The sequence below is a fragment of the Odontesthes bonariensis genome, chromosome 16 (assembly GCF_027942865.1).
Source record: "Odontesthes bonariensis isolate fOdoBon6 chromosome 16, fOdoBon6.hap1, whole genome shotgun sequence".
Taxonomy (NCBI): Eukaryota; Metazoa; Chordata; class Actinopteri; order Atheriniformes; family Atherinopsidae; genus Odontesthes; species Odontesthes bonariensis.
In genome coordinates, this window is record NC_134521.1 from 5,563,714 (window position 1) to 5,580,461 (window position 16,748).

Sequence of the window (16,748 nt, forward strand, 5' to 3'; positions counted from 1 at the left end):
ATCTGTGATAACGACAGCTCCACATCAATCTCTCACAAACGCCTCAGCTCAGGCTAAGGAGGTTGCCACTTCACTTCCCCCTGGCACATTGTCCCCTCAGAAGGTTTCAACTGCCTTGCCTCTTCAGCTTCCTCATCAGAAGAAGGTTCTTGCCGCTGCTTCGTCTCTGCAGTTTCAACCACAACCTTCCCCGTGCGGCCCACAACAACTTTCTCCATACTTCCTACAACAAGAACCTTCCATGAATGCCTCACCACAAACGTCTCCCCCCGATGCCTCATCACAAACGACGTCCCTTGATGCATTACCTCAAGCTTCATCCCAGGTTTTACCACAAACCACAACAACGTCCCCCGATGCCTCATCACAAACGACGTCCCTTGCATTACCTCAAGCTTCATCCCAGGTTTTACCACAAACACCACAAACGTCCCTTGATGCATTACCTCAAGCTTCATCCCAGGTTTTACCACAAACACCACAAACAACGTCCCTTGATGCATTACCTCAAGCTTCATCCCAGGTTTTACCACAAACACAACAAACAACGTCCCTTGATGTATCACAAACGACGTCCCTTGATGCTTTACCACCATCCGAGGTTTTACCACAATCCTCCGGCACTTTGTCTATGACAACAAAAAAGGTAAATAATGCACCTGCATCATCACAGCACAAAGAATTATTAACAGGGGAAAAGAATAACAAAACAGATGAAGAGAATGATCGATGCACATCATCCAACAAGGCAAAGCGTCTAGCTGTGTCAGCACTGCTCACAATGGCTCAAGTCAGACCTGAGCGTGGACCTGGGTCTGACGCTCAACCTACCCAAGCTGCCCAGGTTGCTGAGACCGAGCAGCCTGCCGTTAAATACGTATTCTTAGACGAGCATAGACTGGAGTCAATTCTCACTGCAATGAATATGAAATACTTGATAAATACCCAGATCATGTATCAGTACAAAATCTCTAGAGACTGTGATGAGTCAACAAGTGTGACAATGACGATGTCAAAGGCCAACAAAGAGGACAAAGTCATTCGCACGTTTGTTTACGAGTTCCCCATTGAAAGACAAAAGGCTTTACTAAATCTGCTAGATGGAATCCGTGCCATGAAACAACGTCAGTGGGGCCGGTTTCAGCCACTGAGACCGCACATAGTAGGCATTACGTTCTTGACTATCGAAGAATCAATAGTCGTCACGGTCTCGGTCTTAATGATGAAAACAATGGTTCCTCTCCATGACTGTAACATGTCTCACTACAGCGACCGTCTGAAGATATGGAGCAGTATCCTTCAGTGTTTTGAAATGGTTGCGCTGTGTCAAAAACGGCCCATTGACATGAACCGTCACTCCATCTATGTCGATAGTGTATCGGGCCAGTGTCTAAACATGTTGTTTTTCACGTGTGTCGACTGGACTCAGTTAACGTCACTAGATCAAGGTCTGAGCGAGATCGCCAGGCACATTTTGCGACCCCTTTTTGGTAACGAACTTGTCGACAAGATACCTCTAAACGACCAACCACCCAAACATCGAACTGAGAATGTGATGTGGCTGTACACCACACATGCGTGTTGGCACTACAACTTGAATGTCACTCAGTATCCTGACAAATGGGAAAAGCGGCCATTTATAGAGTACGTGGACTATACACACAGTGATGAAATAGAGTTTGATATCACCGTCACCACAATGACAGGAGCCCAGACGGTTGCGTGCCTTTTGCCGTGTGCCCCAGACCCATTGGATGATAAGGTCATTGTACAACTGGGAGACATGCACACTTTAGCCAAGATCTTCGTGTCCCATTTAGTTATGCCAACTATCGACGAGTTTACGTTCACCAATGATTACTTGACCGCGGCTGTGAAATTGGACACTGACAGTCAATCTGTCCACGTCGCCGTTGCTGCCGACACCGTTGACGAGGACGTCGGCTGCGTCGAGGACAATGTTGCAGCTGGACCGAGTACTGCGCTCCCTGTCGCAGTGCCCGGCTCAGCCATGGCTAAGAAACTCAGGCAACAAGAGCAATTGCCCGGCCGTCACGTTGCTGATAAGTATGTTTTTGCAGTACCACAGGTGCCACCCCAGTTGAACAGAAAGCGCGTGACCGATAAACCACTGTCTCATTCCAACATAGGCCTAAAATATGCTCAATACACCAAGGTATATCACGGTCAACCAGCACAAACTCTGAGTGATGTCGGATGTGCCACCGATGCGCCCGAAATGTTTGTTATCATTTCTGACATAGCCACACACAGTAAATTCCTGCAAACAAATGCAACTTACAGAATGGAGGATAAGTTACTCCAAAAGGGAAAACGCGATGTGTTTGCACGCTCTGAGCGCTCCGAGCAAGGCAAGGCAAGGCAAGGCAATTTTATTTATAGAGCACAATTCATACACAGGGCAATTCAAAGTGCTTTACAGCTACATAAAATCACAAGAAGGCAATAAAACCATTAAAAAGGAATTAAAAAAATAAAAGACAGAAATTTAAAACCCATTAAAATAATCATTAAGTAATTAAAAAGTGAAGAGTGCAGATAAAATACTTTCAGGTGTCATATGCACAGCTAAATAGAACTGTTTTCAGCCTGGATTTAAACATTGTCAGAGTTGAGGCCTGTCTCACATCTTCTGGAAGACTGTTCCAGATTTTAGGGGCATAAAACTGAAACGCAGCCTCACCTTGTTTAGTCCTGACTCTGGGCACCAGCAGGAGACCCCTCCCTGAGGTTCTCAGAGCCCGAGTCTGTTCATATGGCTCTAACATGTCAGAGATGTACTTTGGCGCTTGACCGTGAAGAGACTTGTACACAAGCAGAGCTGTTTTAAAGTCTATTCTCTGAGCGACAGGAAGCCAGTGCAGAGACCTGAGCACTGGACTAATATGGTCGTATTTCCTGGTTCTAGTCAGGACTCGAGCAGCAGCGTTCTGGATGTACTGCAGCTGTCTTATAGCCCGTTTAGAGAGCCCAGTGAGCAGGCCATTACAGTAGTCTAACCTGCTGGAGACAAACGCATGGATCAGTCTCTCTAAGTCTGGTTTAGACACTATTCCTTTGATTCTGGCAATGTTTTTTAGATGGTAAAAAGCTGCTGATGTTACAGATTTAATGTGGCTGTTAAAGTTCAGGTCTGAGTCCAATATTACCCCGAGATTTCTAACTTGATAGTTAGGTTTTAGAGAGAGAGTCTCAAGGTGACTGATAACACTTTCTCTTTGTTTCTGTGGGCCACAGACAAGTGGTACAGGCAAGTGGTATCAGCCCCACTGGATTGACTTTGGCAAAGGGGGAAACAGTCCTGGTTATGTTGTCTTCGAACCAACGAGCATGATAGGCGGCCGCATGGTGTACAAACCCAAAATAAATTTCCCCTCCAACAGACACGGAACTATGTCTGCGGCAGTGTTCCAACAGGAGAAGGTGTGGGGTAAATCGTGCAAAATCGTCTTGCCCACAAATACGCCCAGGTCCACGACCAATGCAATGATTCGACTAATGTCACTACCCATGTACATGTACGACTGTCAGTATGTACCTAGGATGTTCATGCTTTTAGCCACCGAACCTAACGAGCTTAAAAGGCAGCAGTCGACTACTGTGGTCGCCTTTCACGACCCTCCCGGCAACAGGGCCCTGTCTAACATTAAATTCAATGATAACAAAACCATGAGTGCAGCAGAACTGAAAAGTCTACACGTCATGAGCGCGTTAAAGTGCGTGGCTAGAGCTCACCTGATGTTCTACCGAAAGTTTGGTTTCTTCTGGGCATACACAAGCGCCTCGACCATCATGTTAGATGAGAAAACCAAACATTACTCCCTTGATTTGTTCAACGTGCTGTCCGAAAACCTGTTCGTAAACGAATTGCAGGTCGCGCCAGATGTCCTAGAATTTGGAACCAGCACAAATCCCAAAGCGTTTGCCACATCTCTGATCAGTTTCCTAGATATTGTCGATCGTGATGAAAAGCCCGAATATCATCAAGCCCTGTCCAAGTACGTAGCAACAGGAAAATCGGACTATCTGTTTCCTGATGGGACGCCACCCAAGTCTGCTTCTATGGTGCTGTACTACATGTACAAAGAATTCACACTCAAGTCCAATGTGAAATCACAACGTCTTGTGTTTTCGTTACCCCTGCACGTGACCTTAGCACATTACACAGTAAAGTGGACCAGAGGCACAGTTGCCATACCTGTAAAGACAGCTCCTGAGCACGAGTTTGGCACACTTCAAATGTTGTCTGATGCGCTGTCGCTTAACCTATCACATGCTTCTAAGAGCAGGGCGGTCAGCAAAGCTGACACACGACAGGCTGCATCCACAAACAGGACCAGCAAAGGTAAAGGCAAAGGTCCGACTAAAGGGCAAAAGAAAACCGTTACCCGGGAGATCATTTCTTCTTCCGACTCTTCCGAGTCGGATTGCGAGAATGATGGCGAAAGGACCAGTGAGAGCGATAGCAACGCCAGTGACATCAGCACCATCGGAAGTGAGAGCGAAAAAGACAGCAGCGACAGCAGCGACGACAGCGATGACGCGCAACAACCGACTGATCCCGGAGCGAAACGACGAACGAAACGACAAGCTGCGATGTTGCAAAAGGCAGCCGAGGAAGCACAAAAGGGGGCACAGCAAAAGACCCGGTCAAAAGACGTTGCAATTGCACATAACTTTGGCGATCGACAGGGAATGATTGGTTTAAAAGAACCTAGATCAATATTCAGGGTGCCTGACGCAGTTGCCAACTCTGACACAGAAGTCTCCGAGTACCGAAACGAACTGATTGACTTGAGCCCACCTACAAAAGGTTTGCAACAGCATCACAAAAAGAGAGCAGATGCGCCACCCAGCAGCAGCAACGGCAGCAACGGCAGCAACGGGTCTGATGTCAGGCAAACAGAGAAGGCTGGGAAGAAGAAGAAGAAAAAGGCCAGGAAATTGATGGACTGATTGATTTGGTAAGTTTTATAATCACTGTGTGATTGACTGTTGCCTCATTTGAATTCTTTAACTTAAGATTTGTTTATGTGGTTTTGGTATTTTACAGTTGAGAGATGCCACAGTGACCAGGGACCAGCTGCCATGAAGATTGGCAATACGTTTGAATTGTGCATGGACAAATTGCGCAGACCAATACGGACATTGTGTTACATGCACCGTGTATCAGTTCCTGAGTGTTTTATAATTATATCAAATATATCACATTTGCTTTATGGGCACACATTACCTCAACCAGTGTACAATGAAACTTTGGGCATAGTTTAACATATATACCGAGATTATGTACAGTTCACAATGAAAAATACAACCGGTTGAAAATGATATACGTTTTATTATGTTGAGTATTTGTCTATTATATGCAATAAAATGTAGTTTTGTGACATTATTTGTGACATAAAATGAAGTGTTTACACAGAAAGTCTTGGTGTTGGTTTGTACTTGCTACAGCTCATTTATGGATGACACAATTACACAGCCATGAACAAAATACTAGTTGTATATGGACTTATCTTCACATTGATATATTTTCACACAATATTCATTGTTTATAATAACAGGTTTAAGATCAGAACACCGTTCATGACACCGAGCACACACCAAACAACGGTCATGACACCGCGCACACACCAAACACCGTTCATGACACCGCTCACGCAAATAAATGACAAAATGACTTTGCCTTATGGGTTCATGGGTGCTCAGACAGACGTTAGGATACTGTTGAACTTACTGCCGGACTTCCACTGGCCCACAGGCGCATCTTGTGCTGTCGTAGGGAGCGGCAGACAACTGCTTTACCATAGAAGAGGCGTTGCGATTGACAATCACGACAAAGTGTTCAGGTGCAATGACGCTCCGGTTCGAAACTACGAGAGTCACGTGGGATCCAGAACTACGGTGAGGCCGTTTTATCCAGAATCAATATCATTGGAGACGACAGCACAAGATGGCACTGCGTCGATACAGGCCATGGTGGCCTTTAAGCAGGCAGACCTGGATTGGCTAAAGTCTGCCATTCTAGGTATAAACAACTTTCGGTTTTGGAGGTCTCCGCCAGACACAAAGATATTTACAGAAACCGTGTTTGTTAAGCAACTCAGGCTCGTGGACCCAAGATATTTGCAGTATGGCAAAGATCTGACCCGCAGCAGACCAACTACCGGATTCCTGGCCCTGCTTATGGCCATAAGCATGTGTGACAGAGTTACAGCATTTGGTTTTGACGGTTTATTCATTACTACGACAACACGACTGGGGGCACAGGCACAATACACAACTTTAACATGGAGAAGACGTTGATTCTCACGTTTGACAAACTGAATATAATAAACCTGGTTTGATTACAGTTTACTAAAAAAAGGAAACTAACTCAGCCATGTATGGCTGGTTGGAATACATTTCCAGTCTAGCTACTTATTGTAACGTGCCTTTACCAATGCACGCCGGTTTAACAAACTGTCCAAGAAAAAAAAAGGTACCAACTACATAATGAAACACACACCGCAGTCATGTGCTGTACAGCAGCAGTTGCCAACACTGACGGAGCCGGGAACTATCCACGTATAAGACCCTCCTAGCAACTACGAAGACGAAAGCTATGATGGTGAAAATGTCTTATTTGTCAACGATTTTGTTGTTGGAGAACAACCAAAGTCAAAGATTGTAAAACACAGTGAAGATAACAAAGAGGGCCAGGAGCCTGTCTTGATAGAGGACAACGAAACCAACAATGATGAAGAGGACGATGACGATGAAGACAATGAGGTGGAAGATGATGAAGAGGAGGAAGAGGAGGAGGAAGATGAGGAAGAGGAGGAGACAGATGATGATGATTTAGTTTAAAGATAAGATACATTTCTTTTACACCATAACGGCATATACTAAACAACATTCGCTTCCGCTGGTTCCGTTGTGGGACACGCATTACCCAAATACAAACGTAACAGACAGAACAATGTATTGTATGTACCACCAGAAAAACTCAGCTACAGAGGTTCATTTCACAGGTGCGGATGTGGACTTCATAAGTGAGCATAACGTGTGGCCGTCTATATCTTTAATGAGTCTCACTAAGGTTGACTTTGTAGATCTTTGTAGATCCATGTGGAACATGAGGTGATCTGCCTCATGTTCCACGTGGCTAGACACTTGGCCGACCTGGGCACGAGGTGCGTGATTTCTTCCAAAGACAGTGACGTATTCGGTTCCTTGTTAGCTTTGGCACACAATAACATTTCGGTGAGATGCCAGACCAACCGTTACGGACAAGAGAGGTCGCCCGTGGAGCTGAGCGTTGACATGGTTCAATTGAAAGCGAAGGGCCCACGTGCTACAAACACAGTTACAGCAGCCCGTGGAAAATGTTGCTAGACTACAACGGGTCCATCTTGTGCACGTTAGTGTATATGTCACTGTAAAAGCATAACCCCATGTTTCTGCAATTTACACTCGTCGTACATGTTGATTTCTTGACAGCAAGTGTTTCGTGGTGTCTCCCCGTGTTAAGCATGGCTTTGATCGAAAGTATGGGATACATGTGAATGATGCTGTTCACCGTCTGCTGAGGCACGTGTTTGCACAGTAGGCTGTTAATACTAAAATTGGGAGTCTCGGCCACACCGAACGACCACTTGACGGTGCCTCTGTAACCCCCCTGATCGAACCAGTCGTAGTCGCACACGGTCCGGTTGATGTTGCACTGTAAATTGGTCCCTTGTAAGGATTCTCTGACAAAAATGGGAGAGTATAAGACGTTGGTATAGCTCGCTCTCGGGAAACAGTACTTGGTCGAATATATTTTGTGTCGGTAGGCAGTGGACGAAGTGTAGGACTGCACTAACGGCATCCAGGGCAGCGTCACGGATAACCCGTATAGCGACTGGTTTAAGGACACTGACAATGTCTGTAAGATGTAAGTTTCCCACGCGCCCTGCCTGTTGGAGTTATCTGATATCATCAGCCTTCTGGTCGGAAATGCTATCGTGCACATGCTTATCGGTCCGGCGACGACGAGCGGTTTTGTCTCGGATGGAATCGATTTTCCTATGCATAAGTCGAGGCTCATGTGCAACGAAAAACGTGGGAGTTGAGAATGCGGAGCGTAGTTGTAGTCATAAAACGCTCCGGGTACACTCCGAGACCCCCAGTCATTGTCCTTGTGCGAGCAACAGTCCAGCACACCGTACATATTTTAAAACGTATCTGTAAAATCCAAAAGGTTCCAACCGTTTCGGGACTTGTCGGGTCCTTTGTGCGTGACAGACTGCATTTTTGTTTCAATTGTCAGAATTAGAGATGCAAATACAACAGTCCAGATGTTGATGATTAAATACACATTCATAAATAACAACACAAAATAAACTTTAAGACTTTTATTAAGAATAAACGTAGTCTGTAACAAGATATACCAAACATAGGACATTTAATAATCTCTTCGCTTCCTCCCGTCTGTGTTACTGTGCCGTCTCCCCTCACCTCCACCTGCTCTGCGGTCAAATTACGGCTCGGAGTAAAACGTGCTCATAAACGGTTGAGATTCGTCCATCTTATACGTATCATCTCCTTTGCCGATTTTGGTGACGGGTCCAAGGGCGTCAAACATGGGGTTCGATTTGGTGTTTGCCGCGAGGCAACACATGCAGACCATGCACACAAACAGGATACTGAACAGCACCATGGCGCAGCACTCGGTCACCAAGAGTTCCAGTTTCACAGTCACCGCTGTGTCTGACTGACTCTTAATCAGGGAGTTCATTACTGTGAAGAATATGACCATGCAGCAGGTTGGTGACGACAATAGTCAGCACAATCAAGCAGGTCGATTTGCCAGTGGTCCATTTGCTCATGGCCACCTTCCTGCTCAAGGCGATTTTGTCGATGATGACTTTGATCCCGTAGTACAGACACAACCCGATTGCTACGGCGCCGACCATTGCGATCATCACACCATGGACCAGGAACACCTGGGGAACGGGCAGATCGAGGCTGTGTGCAACGATTCAGACACCGGCGCCGTGTACAAGTAAAGTGAAGGGTATTACCGCGCAGATAAAAAAGTACATGCAGCATGACAGGAGAAGCGGCATCAATACCAAATGGGGCACCAAGAGGATCATGCACGCTCTCAAGAGACCAGTCGATCCCACAATCCCAAAAACCGACGGGTGTGACCTCAACAAGAGGGAGTCTATGTTTGTACAGTTTCACAAGTTTCTAAAGACGGCGCCCTCCGATTCGGAGATAATCAAATTTGTTAGATCAATGGGTTTCGCCGAAAAGAACGCACAGTTTGTGATACGGTTCTGTAGGTCAGTGAAAGGCACAAACAATGCAAAGACCAGAAAACGCGTGTGGGACAGAATGAAAGTTCCCCAGGTTTTGGGAACAAACGTCGATGCTGAACTAAAGGCGCTCTTCAACGGCAAACGGTTGGACAACGTCAGTGACATAACCAAGAATGTGATTAAGACCCTCAAGGCTCTGGATGTCGTGCGTATGGGTGGAGGGACACCCGTGGCGAACGTATTCCACACGCGGCACGGCAACAAGTGCGTCGAGTGTAGACCCATAGGCAGAGACGAAGGATTCTTTACCGAAGTAGACTTTTGGGGATACGACAAACGGTTTGACCAGGTTTGCGTCTTTGAATTTAAGCTGTTGACCACAGACGTGTTGTCCAAAGACACGTACAGGCGGTACAATTTCCAACTGTGGCTGACCAGCGTCATGTTCAGCATGACTTACCCTCGGCTTGCCCACCGCGTGAAAGCCTACATGATAGTATATCAGGTGGCCGACGGTCTGCTGCACATCTTCCCGTGCGCCAGGCCCCTCATCCACGAGGCAACGAAACGCTTTTTCCCCTTCTTGAGGTGTCTGTGCGCTACCGCGTTACATAAAGTTTTTGGGAAACATTTAGGAAACCCGGGCTTGCCCCTGTTTCACAAGAGAGGCCCTCCTCAATTCACACAAGAGTGCTTGGCAAGGCGTTATTATGACTGCTTCAAGTCAGAACCAATTGTCGTACATTAAACGTTGCACAATAAAAAAAACTTTTAAGACCACTGTGACCAAGATTTCATTTGTACATTTTATTATTATAAGATACCTTGCGGTATCAACGACACAACCATCTGTCGGGTACATGTTTCCACCACATGGTTTTGTTATACGCCTCTTCGTCTAGGAACACGTGCTGCATGTGCTCGCAGTACAGGGGGAACAAGTGGTCTTTCAGTTGATCGGGTGTGCTCACACGCATCAGATTGGGATTCTGCGGCACCTGTGGTATCTTTTCGTCTTTGGTCGCCAGCCTGGTGTCTCGCAACTCTTCTAACGACACGCTGTTCTTGGGTAACGTAAAGGGACAACCAGCATGCACGTTGAAAAACCCGGCGTTGTTGCGAAGCAGATTCATGAGAGCCGTCATCTTCTCAAAGCCCATCTGCGACTCGTACTGAGCCGCGGCCACGTAGTCCGTGGCGGATCTGTGTGCCGTGCTGATCCACATCTTGATCATGGGGCCCAGTACGCTCGCAGACCGGTTGTCCTTCATCAGAAATACAACGTGCTCCACGATATCGACGGCCACGGCGTTGCCGCTGCACAGCTGCGCCTTCAACGCCCTAGCCACCCGCATACAATATTCTGTGTAAAAGTTATTAACCACAACATGTAGACCCGTTGTGTTGAGAGCACTACAAGGGTCAATTATTGTTGCACGAATTTCATCGTTGTTGGGTGTCTCCTCCAGGCTGTAGAAGTGTGCCGTTACCAGGTGCATCATACATCTGTTTATTCATACATCATTTGCAATAGGTGTTTTCAATTATGAGTTGTTGTGTTTACTGAATGACACCAGGTATGTTCATTGTGTTCAAGTTTTGCTGACTGTGGGTGGCATTTTGCATCACATGAGCTTCACATTGCCTATTGGAGCAGAGATATATGCAAAATGTGTTTTAGCAAGGCAAAATGTGTTTAGAGTTTTGAGAAAAAGGGGATGGGTTTTGTGAAGTGTCTACAGGTGAATTGTGTTTGTGGTTGTGGCTCATTTTTGACCCGTAGGACAAGGGGAGTAAACACAATGTTAAGACCGCACAAAGGGTTAATGTGAAACTGATGGAGAAACATGTATGTAGAATCATTAATGATCAAATATTCATATTTACAAGATGTTTCATAGAGGATGTAAAATGAAAGGTTCAGGAATACATCCTATTAAGTTCTTTTAAGTTAAGGCTTTAATGGACAGGACAGTTGAAGAGAAACAGGAAGCGGAGAGAGGGGGTTAGACATGCAGCAAAGGGCCGTCCAATGCTGGACTCGAACCGGCAGCAGCAAGGCCTCTGAACTTAGGGCGCCTGCACAACCCACTACGCCACCAACCACCCCAAAACAAATCTATTTTTAATTTTACTCAAATATATTTGACATTTCTATTCTTTCATTTTTTTTAACTTTTCCGTCAACATTAAAAAAGACCGGAAGTCTGGAAAGGTATGTACTGGGCACAGAGACTTCATCATATCTTCATAACACACTTAAAAGCTCAAGTAATGTAGCCGCTCACACTTTATTTTTATCAGGAAGTATATGAGAATGTACAGTCCTAGCACTCAAAGGATGTCAGTCAGGTCCTGAGCACATCCCACTGTGTGAGTCGATCGGACTTCAGCTGGGTGCCGACCCAGTCGAGACTTGCATTTGCTTCTTCAGCTGTTCTTTCCGAGCATTTTGGAAACTCATCATGCAGTCTTTGAAAGTCTGGACATGCTTCTGGCAGACTCGCCAGTCCTGGTGTTCAGCCATGCACTCCTGCACGGCATAATGCAGCTCAGCGCAGCCGGTGCGATTTATCATCTGTTCGACGGGGTCGTCCTCGTCATCTTTCCTGCTGCGGTCATGAGGCGAAGGGGATGCCATCTGGCGTATATGTGAGGCACCGACTCAAGCAGTTTACCGGGAACAACACTCGCTGTTTAAAAAAAAAAGCAAGAGATAGTACAGTTTCAGAAAGGGACAACTACTGCTCAGACCTCTTAGGTGGGACATGTTTAAATCTCCAACTGTACAAGTGTATGCAATAAAATACTGTTCCATTCAATAGATATCACATACTTTTCTGTTAAGTTGACCTTTGATGAGTCCTTGTTTTTAAAATATCCTCTTATAAATACCTAATAGTGTTTTTAACCATGATGGATTGTGGTGATGCCATTCATGTGTATTTTTCTGCTTTTTTTTCTGTTTTCTGCATCTCAAGACCATTTAAGGCAATATTTCAATTGGACTGGCATTTGTGGTAATTTTGTGAGTTTTATAAATACATGTGCAGTACCAACTGAGCACTTGGACACACTTTTTCCTTCAAAATAAATGGGTATGTGTGTCTACTACAAACCTGTAGTGGCTCTGTACATGTACATTTCGTATCCATGGTAAAGAGAGCTTACTGGCGGAAATAAAAGCATTTGATTATGTAGACAACACATTTGTATTAAAGTGATACTCCGGAGTAGATTCACCCTAGGGTCATTTGAACCGTGATATCCAGCCAAGTAGCCCACCCGCAGTTTTTTCGATATTGGCTGAACATCAGCTGAGTTACTGAGTTATCCCGAATAGTTTCGTACAAGGGTTAATGGATCCTGGTCCGTATCTCCAAACTTACCACACTAAAATCACATGCCATGACACCAAACTTCTACAGGAGTACAAATATGGTCTGTACTCACCAAACGATGCATTTGGAAGTTTGAAAATAGTCCAGGAGTTTATTATTATTATTATTATTATTACAACAAAGCAAGGCTGCTCAGTTTCTCCATTGATAAAATAACTTCACAACTCTACAACATAAAAATTCATTAAAAAAACATGTAGAATATAGCATATACTTTGTTGTCTACAGTAGTAGATCAACCCTCATCTTACTTTGAAGCTCCCAGCTCTCTGAAGTGACGTCGACGCAGCTTTAGCAGCAGAGAAGCTATTAGGCTTGTGTTGATAATAATAAACTCCTGGACTATTTTCAAACTTCCAAATGCATCGTTTTGTGAGTACAGGCCATATTTGTACTACTGTAGAAGTTTGGTGTCATGGCATGTGATTTTAGTGTGGTAATTTTGGAGATACGGACCAGGATCCATTAACCCTTGTACGAAGCTATTCGGGATAACTCAGTAACTCAGCTGATGTTCAGCCAATATCGAAAAAACTGCGGGTGGGCTACTTGGCTGGATATCACGGTTCAAATGACCCCAGGTTGAATCTACTCCGGAGTATCACTTTAAATTGAATTTGACAATGGTTGACATCTATAAGGTCAACGAAATATTAACGTGTGCCACACACCTTTTTTTTTTTTTTTTTTTACATCAATTGTATGCACACTCTATTTTATGTAGGAAATAATGGCTTTTCCTTAAAAAAAAAATCATAAAATAGAGTGTGCATACAATTGATGTAAAAAAAAAAAGGTGTGTGTGTGGTTGGTACTACATAGGAGAACTATTCTGCATTGGTTTGGAGTCACTAGGTCACATGGCTTGGGAGGTATTTGGGAAAAAAAGACAACTTATTTCCTTATTGTGAATGTCTGTCGAATATCCAATATCAAACCAACTTCACCACGGTATTGAGGACCGTGCTGAATCTGTCAGTACAGAAATGCGTTTAAATTTAACTTCAGTATTTCTACATATTTGCCACTTTTTTTGCCAGCCATATATTTTACATTTAACTGTTCATAATTTTTAACAGAAAAAATAAAGCCTAGTTTGAACAGTTAAAAATGAGCGCCACGTCGTCAGGTTCACGCAGTTATAAACAATATTAAACCACAGCATAACATACGAACATACATGCATAGCCTACATACATAAAACATTTTACGTTTACTTGAGTACGCTTTAAAATTCAGAACTTCTGCTGGTTATAGTTTCAAAAGACAGCTCGTCTGTGTAAGGTTATCGTGGTCAATTAGCTCCTTTCGATTCAGAGACAAGTCCGAACTGTTATGTTACCTAATGTTACCCGAATCAGCAAATATGGCGGTGAATGAAGCTAATAAAGATAAACTTCCACATTAATCTTATTATTATTATTTTTTTTACCTGTTTACTGTTTCTGGGAAATCTGCTTGTCGTGGGACTGAAATTAGCTTTTCAAAACATCCATAACTGGGCTTTTCGTAACTAACCATTCAGACATGGTTGGCATTGCACGGGGGACACTTTTGAGCAAAGGACATACGTGTAACCGTAAAATAATTCCGATGAGGCGAATAAAGGTTCCGCTGCCAAGAAAAAAAGGAGACAAAAACACCTCTAACTTCCTTCAATGAATTGCAGATAGAATGGCTACCCATGACTACCTGGATGAACAAATACAAAATCAAACGAACTTGTTGTACTGATAGACTGTTTGACATTATATTTAATTTAAAAGTGAACTTCTAATAAATAAGTAATGGTGTAAGGTCATATTTCCTTAGAATAAACACAACTCTGTATAGTTATGCCATTCTATTATATGGGGACTAAGTCATGATAACCTTAGCTAATTTCTAATTTTTGCAATGTCTTCTATCCAATCAAAGATAATAAACATATGCATGACAAGATTGGATTGTCAATTACCACCTGAACACTTTTACTGATGGTGTAAATTAGCCGTCATAAATGTCATAGTAATCTAACAAAACAGTTAAGAAACAGCAAAACACTGATTGCTGTACAAAGAATAACACTTAATTAAATTAGAATCACTAGAACACAACTTCACAAACATGATGTCACAATGCATGCTGGGAAGTCTGTGCCCAGATGCTCCCTCAATGCACTACAACAGATGACGAGCTCAAGCTATTCAACATCTGTAAACAACTCCAAAAATGTTAATGCATTTGAGTGATTCTGTTCAATTCCTAAATGTCACAGGATTGATGTTTAACACCTCATCGGAACTTTTCCCATTCTGTGGAGATATTGTTTTTAATAGGAAAAAAAAAACACTAGATAAAGCAAAGCATGTACATATCAAATTTCAAAATGTTGGGATTCTGTGTGAAAATAAACAAACAGAATGCAGTGATTTACAAATCTATATCAAAGTAAATTTCTATTCATAATAGAGCTATTACAATATGTCAAATATTGATGGTGAGACATTTGACACATTCTAAGCAAAACATTAACCAATCTAGAATTAATGGCAGCAACACACCTTCAAATATTATGAAAATAATAATAATAATAAATTTTATTTATAACGCACTTTACATTTACAACAAAATCTCAAAGTGCTACAGTGGGATAAAAGACAAATATTAAGATCAAAAGCAGGGACAGTAAAATGCAAATAAAATACACAAATAAAAGTAGTGAGTCCTTTAAATGCAAAACGAAATAAAAACAGCATTTAGAGGGAGATCATTAAAAACATTGGGCAGGGGGCTACAAATTGCTGGGAATTTAAGTGATCCTAGCTAGGTTAAAAACATTTCAACTAATAGGGTAATTAAGGACATGGCTAACAGCCATAGTCCAGAACTTTCAGCAACTGAATACATTTGGTGCATGGAATCCATAACATTGTAAAGAAGTACCAGTACTGTTAAGCAGCTTGAATCCTGTTTCAGACAACAATAGGGCAACATTCTTCTCCTACTAAATGTCCAACAACAGAGACTTTTCCAGACTGTTTTTTAAAAGAAGAATCAATGGTACACAGCAGTAAACATGGCCTTTTTTCTTATTTGTTTGTGGAAAAAGATTACTTTCATGATCCGAGCCAAACACAAGCACACATTTATGACTCTTTCCTGTGAGCATCAAATTGTCCACAAAGTACTTTACAGTTTTTCTCAATTGCTAAAACACTAAAAGCCACTGGCTGAACAAAGTTCACAGTTGCCTGAACTCATTTAGCTAATTGTGCAGTCTGTTGTCAATACCTTAAACCATTTCACATGGTAAAACACAATTTGCAGATCTCATTTACACTTTTTATCAGAACTCTAAACACATTCTCATTCTCAAAACACATTCTGCACTTTAATGCACATTTCATCCATACTGGTAAACACAAGTGGCAACATTCAAATGCAAATAGAGAACACATGTCATTCATTAAACACAACCACTCAAAACTGATTTCACTTGTTTCAAATGATGTGACACAACCAATATAAGCCAGGTCAGAGAGCAAACAGGCTATTGAAGGTGGGAAGGAGAAAGTCTTAGAATGGAGAGACGAAACAATGTGAGAGGACGAGGACAAGTGTGTATGCGAGGTGGGCAACGAGGAGGAAGAGGAGGAGGGCAAGAAAGAGGAAGAGGAAAACAAAGAGTGGAAATATCGGATGAAATTCGTGCAACAATAATTGACCATGTTCTTTTCCATGGTCTGACGATGAGGGAAGCAGGACTTAGAGTGCAACCCAATTTAAGCAGATTTTCAGTGTCCACCATAGTAAGGACATTCAGAGACCGGAACAGGTACAGTATACTACTGTATTTTTGTAATTGCAAATTTACTGTACTACACTACATGCAGCTGTTTCAATAGACATAAAGTTAATCACTGTATGTATTGTATTGCATGAACATGTTTTGTAACTGCACATCTATTTTTGTAGAATTGCAAGGCTGCCACATGCAGGTGGAAGGAGAGCTATACTCACTCGTGAACAAGAGGAAATTATAGTTGGCTTGGTC

The 16,748-nt window shown here is 43.2% G+C and overlaps 1 protein-coding gene across 1 annotated transcript; it reads right to left on the reverse strand.

Annotated features, from left to right (window-relative positions):
- Nucleotides 1-11,252: 11,252 nt before the first annotated feature.
- Nucleotides 11,253-14,270, reverse strand: coa4 (cytochrome c oxidase assembly factor 4 homolog). The gene is made up of 2 exons (XM_075487107.1): nt 14,145-14,270; nt 11,253-12,004 (listed from the first exon to the last, which is right to left on the reverse strand). The coding sequence occupies exon 2, from the start codon at nt 11,950-11,952 to the stop codon at nt 11,701-11,703; it is 252 nt and encodes an 83-aa protein (XP_075343222.1). The 5' UTR covers nt 11,953-12,004; nt 14,145-14,270; the 3' UTR covers nt 11,253-11,700.
- Nucleotides 14,271-16,748: the final 2,478 nt, after the last annotated feature.

Bases quoted from the DNA above. Each gene is read 5' to 3' on its own strand.
- coa4 (XM_075487107.1), bottom strand. From the start codon at position 11,952: ATGGCATCCCCTTCGCCTCATGACCGCAGCAGGAAAGATGACGAGGAC.